Here is a 22,567-nt window from a genome sequence, read left to right as displayed (position 1 = left end):
CCGCTTCTGGTTGTCAGTTGCTGTTCGCTGCAGTGGTCAGTATATAGGGTCTAGTTTGATGTGTCTGTTGATAGAATTTGTGGATGAATGCCAAGCCTCTAGGAATTCCCTGGCTGTTCTCTGTTTCGCCTGCCCTATAATAGTGGTGTTGTCCCAATCGAATTCGTGTTGTTTGTCATCTGAGTGTATGGCTACTAGGGATAGCTGGTCGTGTCGTTTCGTGGCTAGTTGGTGTTCATGGATGCGGGTTGTTAGCTGTCTTCCTGTTTGTCCTATATAGTGTTTTGTGCAGTCCTTGCATGGGATTTTGTACACTACTTTGGTTTTGCTCATGCTGGGTATCGGGTCCTTTGTCTTGGTGAGTTGTTGTCTGAGAGTGGCTGTTGGTTTGTGTGCTGTTATGAGTCCTAGTGGTCGTAGCAGTCTGGCTGTCAGTTCAGAAATGCTCCTGATGTATGGTAGTGTGGCCAGTCCTTTGGGTTGTGGCATGTCCTCGTTCCGTTGTCTTTCCTGAAGGCATCTGTTGATGAAATTGTGCGGGTATCCGTTTTTGGTGAATACCTTGTATAGGTGTTCTTCTTCCTCTTTTTGTAGTTCAGGTGTGCTGCAGTGTGTTGTGGCCCTTTTGAATAATGTCCTGATGCAACACAAATGAAGTTGCATAGGGCAGGCCAAACAGAGAACATCCAGGGAATTCCTAGAGGCATGGAACTCATCCACAAATTCTATCAACAGACACATCGAACTAGACCCTATATACCGGCCCCTGCAGCAGACAGCAACTGACAACTGGAAACGGCAGATTCAAACCAGTATAAATGCCGGAGGAATCAGCACAGAAGCGCTTCACAGGAGGGTCCCAAGCACTGAAGATGTCACCTAGAAAGGGGATGAAACGTTTGCAACAAAAACTCCCAGCTTGGCGAACAGAACCACAACAACGAGCACCCGAGCTACAAATCTTCTCACAAACTTTGAACCCCTTCACCTAACACTACGGGCAATTTAGCATGGCCAATTCACCTAACCTGCACATTTTTAGACTGTGGGAGGAAACCCACACAGACACGGGGAGAATGTGCAAACTCCACACAGACAGTTGCCTGAGGCGGGAATTGAACCCAGGTCTCTGGCGCTGTGAGGTAGCAGTGCTAACCACTGTGCCACCGTGCCGCATGCTAAATTGTTCATTGTTGTCTCCCCTGTCGGAGTTCACCATTCAGCTTCAAGCCACACTGGCAGCACAGAGGAGCTGAAAGGGGTTGGTCTGAATGAATGTGAGATTTCAATTCATTTGCCTTAATGAGATTGATATCCCAGACAAAATGAGAAGAGTGCGGCTCCAAAGGATTGGACATTATATTACCAGGACATTATTCAGGAAAAGTAACGTATAAAATAAGTAAAACATTCTCAACAATTAGAATCATAGAATCCCTACAGTCTGGAAACAGGCCATTCAACCCATCGTGTCCACACTACCCTCCGAAGGGCATCTCACCCTATCCCCATAACCCTGCATTTCCTATGGCTAATCCACCTAGCCTGCACATCCCTGGACACTACAGGACAGGTTAGTATGGGCCAATCCACCTAACCAGCACAGCTTTGGACTGTGGGAGGAAACCAGTGCACCCGGAGGAAACGCCACATATTCTGAGAAGACATCTCTCTCACGTTGTAATTTGCGAGATTGAAACTCATACATCCTTCAGGGATGTGTCATCGTAATGTCACTGGAATTGTCATCCAGATGACAGGCTAATGTACCCATGCCCCTACATGTGTTCAAAACCCACCATGGCTCATGGTGAAACTTGAATAAAAATCTGCACTTTATAGCTAGTCTAATGGTGACCATATAACAACTGTCGATTATTGTAAAAAATCCATCTGGTTCACTAATATCCCTTAGGGAAGGAAATCTGCCAATCTCACCTGGTCTGGCCTACATGTGACTCCAGACCCACAGCAATGTGGGTGACCCCACTGCCCTCTGGGTAATAAATGCTGGCCCAGCCCCTGTCACTCACATCCCATGTCTGAAACCAATGCTACATCCTGGACACAAACATCCACATGATGTCATGCGATTAGAAAAATGATCAGATACGGTGAGTGCTTGAAACCACATCCAGTAACGAGGGGCTGCACTGCATCTTATAATAATGATTTGGAGACGCCAGTGTTGGACTGGGGTGTACAAAGTTAAAAACCACACAACACCAGGTTATAGTCCAATACGTTTAATTGGAATCACTAGCTTTCGGAGTGCTGCTCCTTCATCAGGTGGTTGTGGAGTACACAATTGTAAGACACAGAATTTATAGCAAAAGTGTACAGTGTAAACTTTTGCTATAAATTCTGTGTCTTACAATCATGTACTCCACAACCATCTGATGAAGGAGCAGTGCTCTGAAAGCCAGTGCTTCCAAATAAACCTATTGGACTATAACCTGGTGTGGTTTTTAACTTGATATAATAACAGATGTTTAACACAGAATCTTCCTCCATCAAAACCCACAAAGTCCTGGTGTGGAGTCTGAAATCTGGGGAGATTCCCCTTACTGCTGAAAAGGTGTGTCACTGTACCTGCTGATGCCTCAGAATTAAGGCCTCGTTTAGGGTCTGAATGCTGTTCTCACTCAAGGTTTCTTCAGCCGCTTTGAAGAAACTGTCGAAGATTTCCATCATCTTATCTCGATTTTCAATTATCTTCCTGTGAGCCGGAATCAGAAATCCCAGAGATGGATAAGAATTGTACACCTGGATTGGAACAAGAACATAACCAATAAGTTCAGGCCTTGAGTTGATAAGTGACTGTTCGTCTGGAGTCGATGCATTGGCCAAGTAACTTACGGTGACATAAAACAAAGAGCTGCTGGAAATCGGAAACAAAAGCAGGAATTGCTGGAGAAACTCAGTGCGTCTGGCCGCATCAGTAAAGCAGAGTTAGCATTGTGAGTCTGGTGACTCCTCACTCGAACTGAAACTGACAGTGACGCCACACAGGAGACAGCAGACTGACCGGCCCCTCCCTCACTCTGTGTAATTCCTTTTCATTTGGGATGCTCTTAGAGTTTAGCAATAATCTACAACGAATGATCCGGTAAGGCCCAATTTTAAGCGAATATCAAACATTCAGAAGGGTTGAAAGTGGGAATCAAACCCATGACATTGCCAGCTGAACTCTTGGTATCAAGCATTTGGCGTCCTCATACATTTTTCTCAGCTTCGCCTCTGACATCTTCCAAAGGTCTGTTCTGCGATCGAAGTCTTCCCTTTTTATGTTGTTGTGTCCCCAGCATCCTGTTCTCACACCAGATCCTGTCTCTGGAGGTGTTATCCCTCACTGCCACCATGTGTTTTAAACCAGCATAGTGACCTGTACTTCGAGATACCCGTCAGAAGTATTGTTGGCTGCGAGAGGCCTGTATATAACACAATCCCTGAAGCTGCCCCCGACTTATTCTTTACGTATGGCTTAGAGTAGTGAACTCGGCCTGGACAATCACAAAGGCCAACCTCCCATCTATCGAATCCATCTACCAGGCCCGCTGTCAAGGAAAGGCCACTAGCATTCTCAAAGATCCATCCCACTCTGGCCATGCTTTCAGACAACCTCTACCATTGGGCAGAAGGTACAGAAGCCTGAATACACCCACCAGCCAGTTTTGAAACAGTTTCTACCCCACTGTTGTTAGAACAGAGAATGGACTCACAAACTCTTAACATTCGCCTGTATCTGTGTTTTTGTTTTGCCACTGTTTACCTATTATTTACTTATCTCTGCTGTTTAACTCTGTGATCTGCCTGTATTACTTGCAAAACACAGCATTTCACTGCGCCTTGGTACACGTGACAATAAACTCAATTCAATTACTATAATAATCCATTATTTACACCTGTACATAGGGTCTCAAATACAGCTAGTGTGGTGTCTAAGACCTCTCTATTAACACAGTCATTCTAGACTGGTGTCTTCTCTCTCACTGATGTCAGAGTCAAGTAATCGGTTACATGATCATGATTTACATAAATCTTATTTTTACAGCTTTTCCACTTGAATTTACTCCATGTTAGGGCTCCTCACATGTTAATATAAATTACTGAAATGTTAAAAACATCTGAACATATACTATGTCTGGTTTATCTATTCACTCATGGCATGTGGGTGTTCCTGGCTGGGCACAGCATTTATTGCCCGTCCCTAGTTGCCCCTTGACAAGGTGGGGTGAGCAGCCATCTTGAACCACTGCAGTCCTTGTGCTGTAGGTAGACCCACAATGCCTTGAAGGAGGGAACTCCAGGATTTTGACCCAGTGACAGCGAAGGAACGGGGATATATTTCCAAATAGGATGGTGAGTGGCTTGGAGGGGAACTTTAAGGTGGTGGTGTTCCCATGTATCTGCTGCCCTTGTCCTTCCAGATGGATTGGGTCATGGGTTGGGAAGGTGTTGTCTGAAGATCTTTGGTGAATTTCTGCAGTGCATCTCGTAGATGGTGCACATTGCTGCTATTAAGTGTCAGTGGTGGAGGGAGTGGAGTTTTGTGGATGTGGTGCGAGTCAAGTGGGTTGCTTTGTCCTGGATGGTGTCAAGCTTCTTAATTGTTGCTGGAGCTGCCCCCATCCAGGCAAGTGGGGAGTATTCCACCACCCTCCTGACTTGTGCCTTGTAGATGGTGGACAGGCTTTGGGGAGTCAGGAGGTGAACTACCTGCCACAGCATTCCTAGCCTCTGACCTGTTCTTGTAGCCACTGCATTTATCTAGCTGAGTTTCTGATCAACGGTCACTCCGAGGATGTTGTTTATGAGGAATTCAGAGATGGTAACACCATTGAAAGTCAATGGGTGGTGGTTAGACTGTCTCTCATTGGAAATGGCCATTGCTTGGCACTTGTGTGATAAGGGAATCGTTACGCATGCCACATTGCAAGTGATTTAAATAATCGTCCCAAGTACAGTAATACAGAAAGATAATTACTTGTATTGAAGCTGCTCCAGCCAATCTTGCGGTCTCGTTATTCATGCTTATGAGGGAGTTAAACATTTTGTCATCATAATCAAAGCGATCCCCAAATAGAATGGAACAGATAATGTTGCTGACGGCCGAATTCAATATCCGTGCTGTTTCAAAAGGCTGACCTGTGAACAAACATTGTATTTCAGAGAAAAACTAACGTTGGAAATACCACAAATACTTCCAGGATTGTTGTCTTTTAAAAAGCTCAAGTTAGACAAGCTGCAGTTTGCTAATACATAATTCTATCTGTGATGGAATCCAACATGACATATTGTACATACTTTGTGCTGGGAGCCAGTATTTTATGTGAATTGAGGGTCAGGATTAGGGTGATTTCAAAATGACAAGTTGTGCGTGTGTGTGTGTTTTGTGAGACTGTATGGGTCTGTCTGTGTGTATGTGTGTTTGTGTCTGTGTGTGTGTCTGTCTGTGTGTATGTGTTTTGTTGTGTGTGTGTGTGTGTGTGTGTGTGTGTGTGTGTGTGTGTGTGTGTGTGTGTGTGTGTGTGTGTGTGTGTGTGTGTGTGTGTTCAGAGTGCCTACAGTTTCAGGGTCTGTGTAAGTGAAAGTGAGGACTGCAGATGTTGGAGATCAGAGTCTAGATTAGAGTGGTGCTGGAGCATCCGAATGCTGCCTGACCTGCTGTGCTTTTCCAGCACCACTCTAATCCAAACTCTGTGTAGCTGACTCAGTGAGCAGTCAAAAACGATTGGCTGGTGCAGTGCAGTGAAAACTCTGGAAGAAGTTCTCGGCATGTGTAGCCAACCAAATGTTGGAGAGAGGACCCAATAGAGGTCCTGGTGAACGGAGAAAGCGGCAAGGTCCCTGACTCTATTCTGGGGCATCAGTAGCCGTGTGCCACTCATACAGTTGAGAATGGCTGAGAGTGGACAGAGAAACGATCTCAAGCAGGATGCAATGGAGCAAGCTCAGAGCACGGGACAGAGGTCAGGGACAGCTTTAGCTCAGGGAGGCTCGCAACTGGTGAGCAGTGAGTGAGTCAGCACTGGAGAGCAGTTTTGGAGGTCGGGGATTGTAGATCCAGAAAATGTATACAATTGACCAGAACAGGAGCAGAAAATGTGTTGCTGGAAAAGCGCAGCAGGTCAGGCAGCATCCAAGGAACAGGAGATTCGACATTTCGGGCATAAGCCCTTCTTCAGGAATCATCAGGACAGGAGCAGTCATGGAGGTAATCCATGATGGAGTGGCTCGAAAGAGGGTGAATCAAGACGAGATCAGCAAAGTGAAGATGAAGAAGCCTAACGTGATTCGTTATCAATAATAGCTCAGGACAGTTGCTGAGAAATCTATGAGATCTATTTTTGGGAGGGAGGGAACAAGAGGGAACAGAGGATTGATGCAAAGGAGTTGGCGTCAGTTGTGGAGATACCTAAGTGTCAAACCAGGTTTAAGTTCTCTAACATCTCCTGGGCATCAGTCCAAAAGTCTCTGACTCACGTTCAGAATTAGAGACCTTCCCTGAGACCTCTGTGTGTTGTATTGTTCTATAATTGAATTAAACAGAACTGTTTAGGATCTTAAAGAGGGCATTCCTATCTTCCTCAGTCTCCTGATAGTCTTTAGGCAGGTTTGGGAAGATACAGCAACAAAACTCATTGTGATTGGGGAGAGGAACCCTCAATGAGTCTTAGCAAAACCAACACTTGGCCGAGTCCTGGTAACGTCAGCCTAACGTCGATCTGACAAGTAGAAATTGGAGCTGTTGCCATCATTTAATAAACGACATCTTGTCGAAGACATGAGTCTCTTCTCAATGGACAGTAAGTAATTTCCTTCTACCTCACTAGACCATACAAGCCCTTTAGATCCCAACCTAAAAGGAAGAAGGTGATTGGAAATCTACCTGCTGTCTATTTCGCCAAGTGACCTGATTGAAGATCCATCAAATGGATCACTGGGGAAGTGGGACAATTGCTCCCTGAAAGTTTAATCTTCTTCAGGTATCAGGGGTCGGCAGGGCCTCAAATGAACGTTCATTCCACACCGATTCTCCGACTATCTGGAGACCAGAGGAGTTAGCCCACAGTGAGTTTTCATCAGGATAGGAACCTGCGTGGGGGCAGCACGGTGGTTAGCACTGCTGCCTCAGAGCACCAGGGTCCCAGGTTCAATTCCAGCCTTGGACCACTGTGTGGAGTTTGCACATTCCCCCCGTGTCTGCAAGGGTTTCCTCCAGGTGCTCCGGTTTCCTCCCACAGGATGTGCAGGTCAGGTGAATTTGCTGTGCTAAATTGCCCACGGTGCTAGGTGCATTAGTCAGAGGGAAATGGGTCTGGGAGGGTGACTCTTCAGAGGGTCAGTGTAGACAAGTTGGGATGAAGGGCCTGTTTCCGCACTGTCGGGAATCTAACCTAATCTAAAATGTGATCTTGGAGCAGACACTGGTTTCACACAACACCCATTCTTTGTCTGGGAATCGAGAAGTGAATTAGGAATCGAGCTGAGAGACAGAACGGTCTGGTGAGCTGATTCTATTTGTCATACAGCAAGCGATAATCCCGAAAATCTCACCCTGATGGAATTTAATGGGATCGAAGGAGGTCACTTCTCCCACTGCACTATTCCGAAACTCCGAAAGAACTATTGACATCACTCATTGTTCTGGTCTGTTTCCATTTTCAAATGATTTGAGAGTCAGCTTCTCTAATTTTCAACAGAATATTCAACGTCTTTAACATCCACTGAGTTTTCCTTTCTGTCAAGCTCATAAATTGACACTCTTCTCACCAACTCATGAGTCATGTTATATTCCCAGTTCATTTTGCAGAAGAGCTTTTGGCCAGGAATTTAATGACCCCGACTCGTTCCCACCTTTAGATTAGATTACTTGCAGTGTGGAAACGGGCCCTTCGGCCCAACAAGTCCACACCGACCCACCGAAGCGCAACCCACCCATTCCCCTACATTTTACCCATTCACCCAACGCTACGGGCAATTTAGCATGGTCAATTCACCGACCTTGTTCAGCAAAGCAGACGACGGATGTTTCTAATCCCACCTTACTGAAAGGGTCCAAACCTGGTCTTTGGCTTTGTGAATGCAAATCATTGTGCAGGGATTACTCACTCTTGGTGTGATGAAACTGATGATTCGGTTTAGAACTACAAAAACATCAGTGGAATTAAAGTCCATCAAAGACCAGTGTCTCTGGGGCCTGCTAACATTTGACTGCCCCAACATTATTAGTGCAACTGAAGGAACCTCACTTTTACTCAAGTGAAAATTTTTTCTGTAGATGTCAATTTTGAGGGAACCATGAATCCCAGCATGTCATGTCCCACCAAGCACTCACCCTTGTGACTCTCAAACACATTGACAAGAAAGCTGGCTTCTTCACTGATCCTGTCTTCAACGGATTTCTTGCCCATTCCAAATCCTCGGAGAGCTGAGATCACAAACTTTCGGTTCTCCCGCCACAACTTCCCGTCACTGAATACAACACCTGAAAGTGACACACGAAAAGCTGATCAAATATTGCACACGGGTTCTGCTGTGAGTGCTAAGAGAAAGTGAGGACTGCAGATGTGAGAGAATCAGAGGGGTGACCTTACAGAGGTTTGTAAAATCACGAGGGTCATGGATAGGATGAATCACCAAGGCCTTTTTTCCCAGGGTAGGCAGGAAAGTTTAAGGTGAGTGGGGAAAGATTTAAAAGGGACCTGAGGGTCAACTTGTTCAAGTAGAGGGTGGTGCGTGTATGGAATGAAATGCCAGAGGTAGTGGTGGAGGTTGGTACAATTACAGCATTTAAAAGGCATCTGGATGGGTACATGAATAGGAAGGGTTTGGAGGGATATGGGCCAAGTGCTGGCAAATGACTTATGCCCGAAACACAGACTCTTCTGCTTCTCAAATGCTGCCTGACCAGCTGTGGTTTTCCATTGCCACACTTTTAGACTCTGCTGATCTCTAAGGAACACTCCTTTCCTGAGAATTAGAACATCTTACAACCAAGAGTGCTCTTTTGAGCTGCCCAGTTGGGATTTGACCTCAAGTCTCTGCAGCATTGGTGTGGGGGTCCAGGAATTACAAGTATAGGAATGTTGCCACTATGTTCCCAAGCTCTGAAGGTTATAAAAATCACGACAGGGAAATGCTGAGCAACCAAACCAGTATCGCTCAGTATTAACACTAAAATTGCCTCCTTAATCAACACAGTCCTCCCCATTTCCAAGTTAATGATGCTCTCCAATTTTATTTTCACGTGTAAAGGGAAGCTCACTAGTTAGTATGGAAAAGCACATGATTCATCTTCAGTCTGAAGTCAATGTCCCCAGACAGATAGATGAGAGGACATTGACCTCTCTAATTGTTTTCCAGAGATAATAGTCACAGGCTTGACCATTACCTTTGTAGCAGATTGGCTTAACAGATGGCACAAATATTTAATATCTGCATTGTTTAAACCTCTTTCTCAGGAGCAGTAGAGAGGAGAGTTGAGGGAATGGGTGGATGATCTATTTCAACCTTTGCAACCGAAACTAATGTGGACAATTATTGAGAGGCAAGAACAATGAGGAGATCAATAACGTAACTGCATAATAGAGTCATCGAGATATACAGCATGGAAAGAGACCCTTCTTCCAATTTGCCCATGCTGGCTAGATATCCTAACCTAATCTGCCAGCACTTGGCCCATATCCCTCAACACCCTTCCTATTTATGTCTCCTTCAAGATGACTTTTAAATGTTGTAATTGTACCAGCCTCCACCACTTCCTCTGGCAGCTCATTCCATACACACACCACCCTCTGTGTGAAAAGATTGACCCTCAGGTCCCTTTTAAATCTTTCCCCTCTCACCGTTAACCTATGCCATGTGATTTCCGACTCCCTTCAAGGAAAAGACCTTGAATGTTCACCCAATCCATGACCCTCATGATTTTGTAAACCTCTGTAAGGTCACTCCTCAGCCTCGGACGCTCCAGGGAAAACAGCTGCAGCCTATTTCCGAAGAGGAATTGAATAAGCACTTGAAGAGAGAAAGAATTTTCAGGGCTTCAGTGAAAGGGCATGGGGAATGAGACTAATTCACTGGCTGATGTTGACCTAACTCTGAATTATTGATGATGAGAAACTTGGGGAATAACAAATCGAGAGAGTATATACCAGAATTCGGTTCTGAAGTTTTTCCTCACATTTTTATTATTTTTCTTTATTCATTCACAAGATGATGGCATCACTGGCCAGGCCTGTGTTTATTACCCATCCCTAATAGCCCAGAGGGTAGTTAAGAGTCAAACACATTGCTGTGGGTCTGGAGTCACATGTACACCAGACCAGGTAAGTAGGTAAGATTCCTTTCCAAAAGAACATTAGTGAAACAGCTGGATTTTTCCAACATTCGACAACTATCCCTGTGATGCATCAAGTTGAGAGAAATGAGGAGGAGACCGAAGAAAAAGACAAAATATCAAGTTACCAGTTCGGAATGAAATCTCATCAAATATCGGGATGGGTGGCCTCCCACTGAATTGATCAGCGTGATTCACAAGAGCATCTTTCACTGCGTCATAACCAGTCAACACCACTGCCTTCAGCGGCCCAAGCTCCACTGAAAATACATTTCCATATTTCTCTGCGAGCTAACAAAGAGAGAATGGTTTCATTAAGGTTTCGTTCCTGGTCAGCTGTAAGAGGGAGAAAACAAATGAGAGAAAAATGAACAATTCCTTCAGCTTTAAATCCGAGCTCCCCAATCCGGTCCAGGTTCATGTCTGTGCTGTTGTCGATTCCAGCAAAGTGACCCACAATTTGCATTTCCATCTGCTTGACCCCCTGAAAGCCACAAATCCAGTCCATTTGCTGCTACAATCCATGTAAAGGGATTAAAATTAGTCTTTATTTTAAAAATGTGCTTGATCAGTAAACAAGTGAATTTGACAATTTGGCCAGGATCCCTCGCCGATAGCAAATGTGAGCAGAGTTTATGAAAATCAAACACTCGCAACATTGTGAAAATAATTATAAGTGCTTCGAGTGAACAGCAAGTTTTTAAAAACCTACGTTATCCCCACGCTCAGTGGGACTAACCTACAGATGCTGTTACTCTCTGGATGTTTCTGTTAAGAAACCCTTTTCCATCCCGGATGTATTTTGCTTTGTCTCTTCACAGCCTGACCCTGGGAGCACAGCCGACTGGAACCATTTGAGAACTTGTGTTCCATTCTTCCCTGGAATGTGGATGTCCATGGCGAGACCAGCTATTCGCTGCTCATCTTCACTGACCTTGAGGAGGGGAGCTGCCTTCTTGAGCCATTGCAGTTCTCACAGTGCAATGAGACCAGTAACGCCATTAGGATGGGAAGTCAAGTCAAGTCAATGGGCTCTTAGTTCATAGAGCATAGAACAGTACAGCACAGTACAGGCCTTTGGGCCCACAACGTTGTGTTGATGTTTTTATCCTGCTCTAAGATCAAACTAACCTACATATCCTTCATTTTACTATCATCCATGTGCCTATCCAAGAGGCCCTAATGTCTCTGACTCAACCCCCACTGCTGGCAGTGCATTCCATGCACCCACCACACTCTGTGTAAAGAACCTGCCTTTGACATCTGCCCTGAACCTTCCTCCAATCACCTCAAAATTATGCCCCTTCATGATAGACATTTCTCCCCTGGGAAAAGGTCTCTGGCTATCCACTCTATCTATGCCTCTCAAAACCTGTATAACCCTGTCAAGTCACCTCTCATCCTTCTTCACTCCAATAAGAAAAGCCCTAGCTCCCTCAGCCTTTCTTTGTAAGGCATGTCCTGCAGTCCAGGCAGCATCCTGGTAAATCTCCTCTGCACTCTCTCTAAAGCTTCCACATCCTTCCGATAATGAGGTGACCAGAACTGAACACCATTCCAAGTGTGGTCTAATCAGGGCTCTATACAGCTGCAGCATAACCTCGCAACTCTTAAACACAATCCCCTTGCAAATGAAAACCAACGCACTTCTTAACAACCCTATCAACTTGGGTGGCAACTTTGAGGAATCTATGGATGTGGCTCCCAAGATTCCTCTGTTGCTCCACATTGCCAAGAATCCTGCCTTTAACCCTATAAACTGCATTGAATCATATTACACTTGACCTGCATATTCTCAGCCCAGTCTGTATCCTGACAATGTATCCTATCATCTCTGAAAGTTGCCACCCAGGTAAATAGTGCTGTGAAGAAGGCATATGGTGTACTGGGATTTATTGGTAGAGGAATTGAGTTCCGGAGTCCTGAGGTCATGTTGCAGTTGTATAAGACTCTGGTGCGGCCTCATCTGGAGTATTGTGTGCAGTTTTGGTCGCCATACTATAGGAAGGATGTGGAGGCATTGGAACGGGTGCAGAGGAGGTTTACCAGGATGTTGCCTGGCATGGTAGGAAGATCGTATGAGGAAAGGCTGAGACACTTGGGGCTGTTCTCATTGGAGAAAAGAAAGTTTAGGGGAGATTTGATAGAGGTGTACAAGATGATTAGGGGTTTAGATAGGGTTGACAGTGAGAACCTTTTTCCGCTAATGGAGTCAGCTGTTACTAGGGGACACAGCTTTAAATTAAGGAGTGGTAGGTATAGGACAGATGTTAGGGGTAGATTCTTTACTCAGCGGGTTGTGAGTTCATGGATTGCCCTGCCAGTAGCAGTGGTGGACTCTCCCTCTTTATGGTCATTTAAGCGGGCATTGGATAAGCATATGGAGGTTATTGGGCTAGTGTAGGTTAGGTAGGCTTCGGTCGGCGCAACATCGAGGGCCGAAGGGCCTGTACTGCGCTGTATTTTTCTATGTTCTATGTTCTAATGTCCAGTAGTAACCTACAGAAGTTTTGGGATTTTGAACTTGCAACAGTGAAAGAAGAATGATATAGTTCCAGGGCAATGGGAAACCTCATGATGGGGATGTGGCTTTGTACATGCTACCCTTACCTTCCCAGGTCAGAGATTTGGAAGGTCTTGTTGAAGGAGCCTTGGTGAGTTGCTGAAGTATACCTCGAGAAAGGTACTAACGCTGCTGCGTTAGTGCTAAACAGAGCAAGTGTTGAAGGTGGTGAATGGTTTGCAAGGCCAAGCTGCTTTACCCTGGATGCAGTTGAGACTCCTGAGTGGTGTTGGAGCTATATCCATCCAGGCAAGTGGGAAGTATTCCATCATACTCTGGCTTTGTGCCTCATAGTCGCTGGGCAGACTTTGGGGGAGTCAGGAGGTAAGTTACCCCTTGCAGAATTCCTAACATCTAACCTGTTCTTGTAGCCATAGTCATTCTGTACATGTGACAAATTGCTGCCATTACGTCATATTGAAACACATCCTTTGGCACATTGCATCCAAATTTGTCTCTGATTGTTTCAGTGGCAGAAATGTCGATGCTTGGAAGTTGAACACAAAACGTTCTCATTGCCCTGTTATGGGGAAGGATATTAGCAAACTGGACAGGGTTCAGAAAAGATTTACCAGTGTGCTGCCAGGAATGGAGGGTTTGAGATATCAACATAGGCTGTGACTTTTTTCACAAGCGAGTAGAAGGTTGAGGGGTGACCTCATGGAGATTTATAAAATTATGGGCAGATAAGGTGAATGTCATTGATATAAGTGATTTAGATGAGAATATAGCAGGCATGGTTAGTAAATTTGTGGACGATACTAATGGTGGTGGTACAGCAGACAGTGAAGAAGGATATCTAAGGTTACAAAGGGGTCTGGACCAATTGGGTCAATGGGCTGAGGAGTGGCAGGTTGGATAAATACGAGGTTTTATAATTTGGTAAAACAAACAAAGACAAGATTTATACAATGAAAAGTAGGGCTATGGGTAATGTTGGAGAACAGAGAGACCTAGGGATTCAGGACATCATTCTTTGAAGTTTCCATCACATATAAGATAGGGCGGTTAAGAAGGTGTTTAGCCCACTTGCCTTCATTGCTTTGACCGTTGAGTATATGAGTTAGGACGTCATGCTGAGGTTACACAGGACTTTGGTGAGGCCTCTTCTGGAATACTGTGCCCAGTCTGGTCTCCCTGTTACAGGAAGGATATTTTTTAAGCTGGAGAATGTTCAGAGAAGATTCACTGGGATGTTGCTGGAAGTGGAGAGATTGCGTTATAAGGAGAATCTGGATATTCTGGGACCTTTTTCACTGGACCATAGAAGGTTGAGGGGTGAACTTATAGAAGTTTTAAAATAAAGAGAGGGATAGATAAGGTGAATGGCAGGTGTCTTTTCCCCAGGGTGGGGTAATTTCAAAACTAGGGGACAGTTTTAAGGCGAGAGGAGAAAGATTTTAAAAAGATCTGTGGGGCAATTTTTTTTACAGAGAGTGATTTGCGTGTGGAATGAGCTTTCAGACAAAGTGATTGGTGCAGATATCATTGCAAAGTTTAAACAACATTTGAAAAGAATGTGAATAAGAAAGGAGGGATATGGACCAGGAGCAGGTAGGTGGGACTAGTTTAGTTTGGGATTATGGTTAGCATGGCCTGATTAGGCTGAAACTCTGTGACTCGATGACAAAAACCCAAATAACCTTCTCCAATCCTCCTCCATTCCCCCCTTGTCATTCCCTGCTATCCCCAAATATTCGATATCCAGTCATGATTTTAGATTCAGTTGTCCCTCATTACCGTGAGATCGTATTCACTTACACACATACACACACTCTCTCACAGACCCCCATAACAACCCCCCAATACCCACACACCGATGTGCACACATGCACACATACACATATAAGTTTGTAGGGTGAATCTGTACTTGCAGAATTACATTTCACTTTACTCAAAAACTGCATGAATCCATGTAAGATTCTGTCAATCTGTTTTTTAGATTAGAATCAGTCTGACCATTGGGGCACAGACAGTCTCACAGAAGGAGGCTCACACCTTCCATACATTATCTGGGCTAATGTGACACCGATTGTTAAAGTTCACTTGAGAATGTAACTTTTAAAAATGTTTTGTGATTTACGTATTAAAGAACTGAAACCAACATGGTCATTCTGACAGATGAGAGACTTAACAAACTATCCAGGTCTTTTTCAATGTATAATTTCAGTCGCATCACACTGTAAACCTTTGCTATACACTTTTTGTGTCTTACAATCTTATTCTCCACAACCACCTGATGAAGGAAAACTCCAAAAGCTAGTGCTTCCAAATAAACTTGTTGAACTATAACCTGGTAATGTGTGATTTTTAACTTTGTCCACCTCAGTTCAACACTGGCACCTCCAAATTAAATATAGTCAACTACATCAAATATTTGCTTTTCCTCTTATGCTGCATGATTCGTTGTGAGGTGATATACCTCTGCAATTTTTTTTCTTTTTAATCAAAGTCTGAGCAAAGTTCAGAGATCATAGGCCCAGAGATAACAGATTCCCCGATCACAGATTCCAGATTAGCTTCCGGCTCTCTCCTTCTGTGGCTCTCTCGGTCTCTTTGAGCTTCTCCTTGGGAGCTGTTCCCTCACACCTCCCCATCCCTCACACATTCCCCCAGTGAAGGATTCTCACTTACCCCCATGAGAGACCAGTCCAGCCTCTTGAGGTCCAGTTGGTGCAGGTTTCCGATCAGAGGAAGAGGAGTCGGTCCAGGAGGGAGATTCCTGGGAACTCTCCGTCGAATTAGGGACACGACCAGGAAGAGAAAGAGGGCCAGCAGGGATAGGACCAAGGTGTAGTCTGTGGGGAAGAGCTTGAGGACAGCCATTGTGCCCAAGTACCCACACACTAAGTGGAGCCACTGGTGTCCTGATGTTATAGTGTGGGCTGTCCTTCACTCCAACCCTCCACTTAATAGTTCCCAAAGAACCGCCTCAGGTTGCTTCATTGCCTGTGTCTCTTTAACCCCTACCTTGCCGTGTTCTGGGCTATTTAATTAAACAGGTCGGTGTACACTCCCGGAGCTTCAGTTTGAAGTACAGGACAGCTTCTGATAAAGGGCACAGAAAATGGTGGTGCCCTCACCTGGAGTCCCTGGGGGGGAGTGATGTTCAGGCACAGCAAGATTCCACTCAGAGGAAGCTGACTCTGGCTGAGCTTGTCCGGACAGGTTAACCTGACGTGGTTTTATGGTAAGACTCTCATTCCCGGTATACGGGTTCCGATGAGAAGTAAAGATATCTAGTCACCTTACACACATGTAGCAAAGCATGTATCTCTGCAGGTCTGCTGTTCCAAATCACACCTTAAAGATTATTGACATCCATGTGGTGAATCATTGCTTGGTAATACAGCCTTCAGTATTCCCAATAAAAGTGACATTCTACTGAGGACTTGTATCTGGTACAGGTCATAGAGTCATACAACATGGAAACAGACCCTTCGGTCCAACCAGTCCATGTTGAACATAATCCCAAACTAAACTCATCCCACCTGCCTGCACTTGGCCCATATCTCTCTAAACATTTATTTTTCATGTACTTATCTATAAATCTTTTAAACATTGTAACTGTCTACTACTTCCCCGGAAGTTCATTCCACACACGAACCCCTCTCTATGCAAAAATGTTGCCTCTCAGGTCTTTTTTTAAATCTTTCTCCTCTCACCTTAAAAAACTCTGCCCCCAGACTTAGGGAAGGGACACTACCATACACAATTTTATAAGTATCTACAAGTTCATTCCTCAACCTCCTGCACTCCAGTGAGAAACCTCCCAGCCTGTCCAGCCTCTCCTGATAACTCATACCCTCCTTTCCAGGCAAAGTCCTGGTAAATCTCTTCTGAATCCTCTCTAGTTTAACGGGGCGACCAGAACTGAACACGGGACTTCAGAAAAGGCCTCACCAACATCCTGTTCAACCTCAACATGAGATCCCAACTCCTTTGTCCAAAGGTCTGAGTAATGAAGGTAAGCATGTTAACTGCTTTCTTCACCATCCTGTCTATATGTGATACATGTCAAGCAATTATGTCTATGATCTCTTCTGTTGTCCGGTCTTAGGGAACAACAGGTTGTGCTACACGAGAAGAGGTTGCTCATTCATGGGAAAACAGGGTCTGACTGGTCGAGATGATTCCATGGATAATGCACCAGAGAATTATTTCATGCCAAGCATTTGGTTAAATTCAAACCAGGCTGACTCTGACTGACCAAGACATTGCCGTGAGAAATGAATGAATGTTTTGCTGAGACAGCTCCACAGAGGTTGGTATCCTGTCATTGAGTCACCCTTTATTGACACATGAATGGCCCTTGACTTTATTACTGCCTCAGTCAGAGACAGGTACTAGAGTGTTGACAGCTCATTGTCAATCTCAGTGTCTGGCCTATTCTCTTTCAATGTTCCTATTGACCCTGCTTCCACAGCCCTCTCAGGTACTGCGTTATAGATGGGAATGGACACATGCATCTCCATCAAGGATGGACACCTCAGCACCACACTCTATCGCAAACCCACAGACAACCTCACAATACTACACATCTCCAACTTCCACCCAAAACACATTAAAACAGCAATCCCCGATGGACAAGCCCTAGAGTACACCGGATCTGCTCAGATGAGGAGGAAAGTGACAGACACCAGGAAGTACTCAGGGATGCCCTCACAAGAACGGGGTACGATGCCCAATTCATCAACCGCCAGTTCCAACGTGCCACAGCAAGGAACTGTAGTGACCTCCTCAGGAGACAGACACCTGCTGCATCCGATAGGGTACCCTTTGTGGTTCAGTATTTCCCAGGATCTGAAAAACTACACCATGTCCTTCGTGAACTGCAACACTTTATCAGTGAGGATGAGCACCTCACCAAGACCTTCCCCACACCTCCACTGTTCGCCTTTAAAAAAACCGCCAAACCTCAAACAGATCGTTGTTCGTAGCAAACTGCCCGGCTCTCAGGACAACTCCATACAACCCTATCATGGTAGGCGCTGCAAGACGTGTCAGAGTGTGGACATAAATACCACTATTATGCGTGGAGACACCTCCCACCTTGTACAAGTCAGGTACTCATGTGATTCAGCCAACGGTGTCTATCTTATACGTTGCAGGCAAGGATATCCGGAGGCATGGCACATTGGGGAAACTGAACAAAGGCTACGACAACAGATGAATGGGCTCCGCCCAACAATCAACAGACAGGAGGGTGCCCTCCCAGTTGGAGAATACTTCAGTGGTCCAGGACATTCAACCTCGGACCTTCAGGTGACCATCCTCCAAGGTTGGCTTTGGGACAGGCAGCAGAGAAAGGTGGCCGAGCAGAGGCTGATAGCTAAGTTCGGTACCCATAGGGAGGGCCTCAACCGGGACCTTGGGTTCATATCACATTACAGGTGACCACCATTGCACTACGCGCACGCACACACACACACACACACACACACACACACACACACGCTCTCCTATACACACACATATACACGGACATACATATACATAGACGCGATCACAGACACCCACGCACACCCTTACAGACACACACACTCCCACACTCACACATGCACCCCCTCACAGACTTTAGACACTCTACACTCACTACACACACGCACACACTTTCTCAGACTCACAACTCCCAACCCAGACAGACACGCACACAGACAGACAAAGACCCACATGCACACATATATTTCGTGGGGTGAATTTGTACTTGCAGGGTTACATTGTACTTTGCTCAAAAACTGAATGCATTCATGTAAAACTCCGTTATCTCACTTTTTAGATTAGAATCAATCTAAACATCATGGCATAGACAGGGAACACAGGGGGCTAACACCTTCAACATATTGTCTCGCTATCACCCATTGTTAACAGCTAACCCGAGAATGCAACTTTAAAAAAAGGTTTTGTGATTTACACATGAAAGACGTGAAACTGTCATGGTATTCAAACAGATGAAAGACTCAACAGACAATCAAGGTATTTTTCAATGTATAATTTCAGTAAATTTTTGCAATAAATTTTGTGTGTTAAGATTGAGGCCTCGACTATCACCTGATGAAGGAACGTCGCTCTGAAAGCTAGTGTGCTTCCAATACAACCTGGTGTTGTGTGATTTTTAATATTATCCAAACGCTGAGAGATTACACAGCCCTGTGGTGCAGAGGGATTGTGGGGCATGAAGCACAAAAGGTTAGTGTGCAGCTGCAGCAAGTAATTAGGAAAGCGAGTCGCATGTGGTCATTTATCACACGGATAACTGAACATAAAAATGTGGGCAGGTTATGTTTCAGTTATACATGGCACAGCTGAGATCACATCTGAATTATTGCCAACAATGTTGTCACTTTATTTAAGGAAGGATGGAAAGGCATTTGGAAGCAGTTCAGGGAAAGTTTCCCAGAATTATACCTCGAACATGTTAGTTTTCTGATGAGGGAAGGTTGGACAGGCTTGGCTTGTATTATAGAGGAGTGAAAGGGGATTTGATTTCACACATAAGGCCCTGACTGGTCAATGGCAGGCCATGAGATGAGATATTGTTAATCAATACGATTTTGCTGTTTCTGCTGACCCTGGATACCCAGGCGAGAGATGGTGTGTCTGAACGGAGTCTATCTTATTTATCTTGTCGGTAATGGAACACGATGCGATGGATGGTATCATCAGCATGAAAACAGGGCTTTGTTTCTGATTGGCTGTGAGGTGGTCACATGTCCCAATGCTGTCATGGCCAGATGCATCGGGAGAATGGACGGTGATGAAGATGAGGCTTATCCTTCATGTTGGTTCCCTCCGTCCGGCAGATGAACCCCTCATGCCTCAGCCACCTTGACTAGTATGGGATGCTGCCAATGCACTCATGGTGATCAGTATTGAAGGTCACCATGCAAAGCACACCTTCTGGCCTTACATCTTCCAAATGACGCCCAGCATGGAGGTGAACTGATTCATTGGCTGAGGGTTGTGGGAGACGGTAACTAGTCATCACCAAGAGGTTCCCTTGTCCATATTTGTTTGGTTACCATGGGAACTCGTGGGTTCTAAAATCAATGCTCCCACTCTCTCAGCCTCTTGATGCGCCACTACTTGTGTTGGGTACATCCCACCCTTGTCCTGTTGAACGTGACATAGCCATGGAGAGTGATGGCAAAATCAGAGGGGTGGGATCGTGCTCAAACAATGACCAGAGTCGGTGAGTGGTGAAAATGGCCTCTTATTTTCAGGAGCACAGCACAAGTTTGAGGCAGCAATAGAATCCCTAAATACAGTTCTGACAAGAGCCCCTTTTGACACAGTTCTTACGTATATTAAAATTCCATTCCTATGGTGTTACATTGTTGTATCCAATGGTTTGAAAGGCTTCTCTCCTGGGAGACAGGAGATGGGTTTAAACATGCATTTAGTGCTGGCTGCTACTTCTGATGGGATTTGGAGGGTCTGTCCAGTATAGTTAAGTGGTGTTAGTCCTTTTGTCTTTTAATATAGTAAATGTGCGTAAACATATTAGGCTTACATATGGTAAATGAGTTAGAAATTGTACCTGTACTTAATAAAAAAATGATGGATGTTAAACTGATGACCACAGCTGGGTTGTGGGATTTGCTTGTGATTTGCCGGTGTGAGGTTCATTCATTCCTGCAACCCTCATGGAAGCGCGGTTTTGTCAGTTAGTTTCTCAAAGGTATAGTGGTCCATTTAAAAATGGTACATATTGTTTGGTGTTCTGTAATCCATTCAGGTTCTGGACATGGTTGGTAAGAGGTGATTATTATGATAATGTTTCATGGGGACATGATGGTGGGATTGGTATTGTTTTGACACTACACTTAGTCAGACATACCAAGGGCTGGTAAGGTGTGAGAATACAGAAATGGGTTTGAAAGGGGTGTTTTGATTAGGAAGGGGTGTCTTAAATTTGGTCTATCTTATGACAGTATACCACAGAACCGCGGTTTGATGAACGAATGGATGTTCCAGTAACTAACGGGTTAGTGAAAGGTTAGGAATGAATGAACAGGAACCCAGCATTAATGAATATAGTGAGCTGGTGAGTGAGTTAGGAAAGATAACCTAAAACACTATATCTCACAGATGCATTGCCTGATAGATTAGGTGCATGTGACTAAACCAGACTATTGCTTTACCAGTCTGTGGAACATCTTTCCCAATGTAGTGTAACTCTCTGGGTATGGGTGAAGAGGCTTTTGCAGGGTCACTGCATAGAGAGTGCCTTTATCGTTTCCAGTAACTGCACTTATACTGGGTGCTCCATCCAGTTTGATTCACATGTCACTCCTCTGTGTTCAACTGATACAATGGGTTGCTGGTTCATTTCAGAGGGCATGTAAGTGTCAAGCATGTGGCTGTGGGTTCAGGGTCACATGTAGCCTGTTACCTCACTGTATTTGATGTAAACATACCATTTGTACAACAAGTTGGTGAGATATTAATTCCTTATGTAGAGGTAATTGAAGACTTCACTGGGTGGAGCACATGGGACCTGGGCTGAATTCAGAGGAATGGGACTAACTACATCACAGCTCGATGGGAGGGATTGACAGCAGTTTGAGAAAAACCCCCTGACAGGTACATGCACGTCATAGATCAGACTGGGTGGAGACAGCAGATTACCTCTCCTGAAGAACATTAACAGGTTTTTACAATCATCTCACATTTTCGTGATGATCACTCAGCAGAAAGGATTTTATTTGAGATTTATGAACTAATTTATTTCAAATTTCCTGAGCTGCCTCGGTGGGATTTGAACTCTCGTCTCTGGAGCATTACTGTAGTGGCAATATTGCCACTATATTCCCATGCTCTGACATGACAAAGTACGATGAACAACTGACCTGGTATTACTCAGCATTAACACTAAAATTACCTCCTCGATCATTACAGTCCTCCCCATTTCCTAGTTAACTCCTCACCAATTTTCTTTAAAGGAAAATACATGATTTATCTTCAGTCTGAAGTCAATGCCCCCAAACTGATAGATGAGAGAACACTGACCTCTCCTGTTGTATACCACAAATAATACTCACAGGCTTGACCATGACCTTTGCAGGAGATTAGCTTACCAGATTGTCTGAATATTTAATATTTGCACTGCTTAAACCTCTTCTCTCAGAAGCAGTAGAGAGGAGAGTTGAGGGAATGGGTGGGTTATCCATTTCAGCTTTCATGAAGGAAACGACAGTGGATGATCATTGAGAGGTAAGACCATTGCAGAGCTCGACAATGCAACTGCCTAATGTACAAAATCACAGTCAAATTCCTCAGAGGGCAAAGACTAGTCAAACGGCAGTGACTTATTATTGATTCAGGCTAATGTGGGAGGGACGAAGGTCCCAGGAATATCCCAGAAACAGCAAATGGATCATTGCTATTCAGGAATCGAGCCGAGCTTTCTGATATCAGATATTTGTCACAGATATTTATTTCATAAAGATACCGGGGAGCATCTTATTTCAACACCATCCGAGTGAATGGGAAAATGGGTTAATCATCTTATCTCAGACAGCCTCTTCAAGAATGTGGCACATCTATCCAATCATCATAGACAATCTCTTCAAGAATGTGACACATCTATCCAATCATCATAGACAATCTCTTCAAGAATGTGACACACCTATCCAATCATGCCACACATTTCTGAAGTC

At 44.7% G+C, this 22,567-nt stretch overlaps 1 protein-coding gene across 1 annotated transcript in view; it reads right to left on the bottom strand.

Moving 5' to 3' along the window:
- LOC132832572 (cytochrome P450 2K1-like) overlaps nucleotides 1-15,731 on the bottom strand; it is a 31,428-nt gene extending 15,697 nt beyond the window's left edge. Inside the window, exons 1-5 of the mRNA XM_060850664.1 lie at nucleotides 15,540-15,731; nucleotides 10,471-10,633; nucleotides 8,342-8,491; nucleotides 4,988-5,148; nucleotides 2,593-2,766 (exon numbers count right to left, since the gene is read on the bottom strand). Coding sequence (XP_060706647.1) covers nucleotides 2,593-2,766; nucleotides 4,988-5,148; nucleotides 8,342-8,491; nucleotides 10,471-10,633; nucleotides 15,540-15,731 — 840 coding nt within the window. The remainder of the gene's footprint in view (nucleotides 1-2,592; nucleotides 2,767-4,987; nucleotides 5,149-8,341; nucleotides 8,492-10,470; nucleotides 10,634-15,539) is intronic.
- Between the last annotated feature and the right edge of the window lie 6,836 nt (nucleotides 15,732-22,567).

Source organism: Hemiscyllium ocellatum, chromosome 35 (genome assembly GCF_020745735.1).
Source record: "Hemiscyllium ocellatum isolate sHemOce1 chromosome 35, sHemOce1.pat.X.cur, whole genome shotgun sequence".
NCBI classification, from domain to species: Eukaryota; Metazoa; Chordata; class Chondrichthyes; order Orectolobiformes; family Hemiscylliidae; genus Hemiscyllium; species Hemiscyllium ocellatum.
Note: the sequence above shows the minus strand (reverse complement) of the source record. Positions and strands in the feature narration are given on the sequence as shown.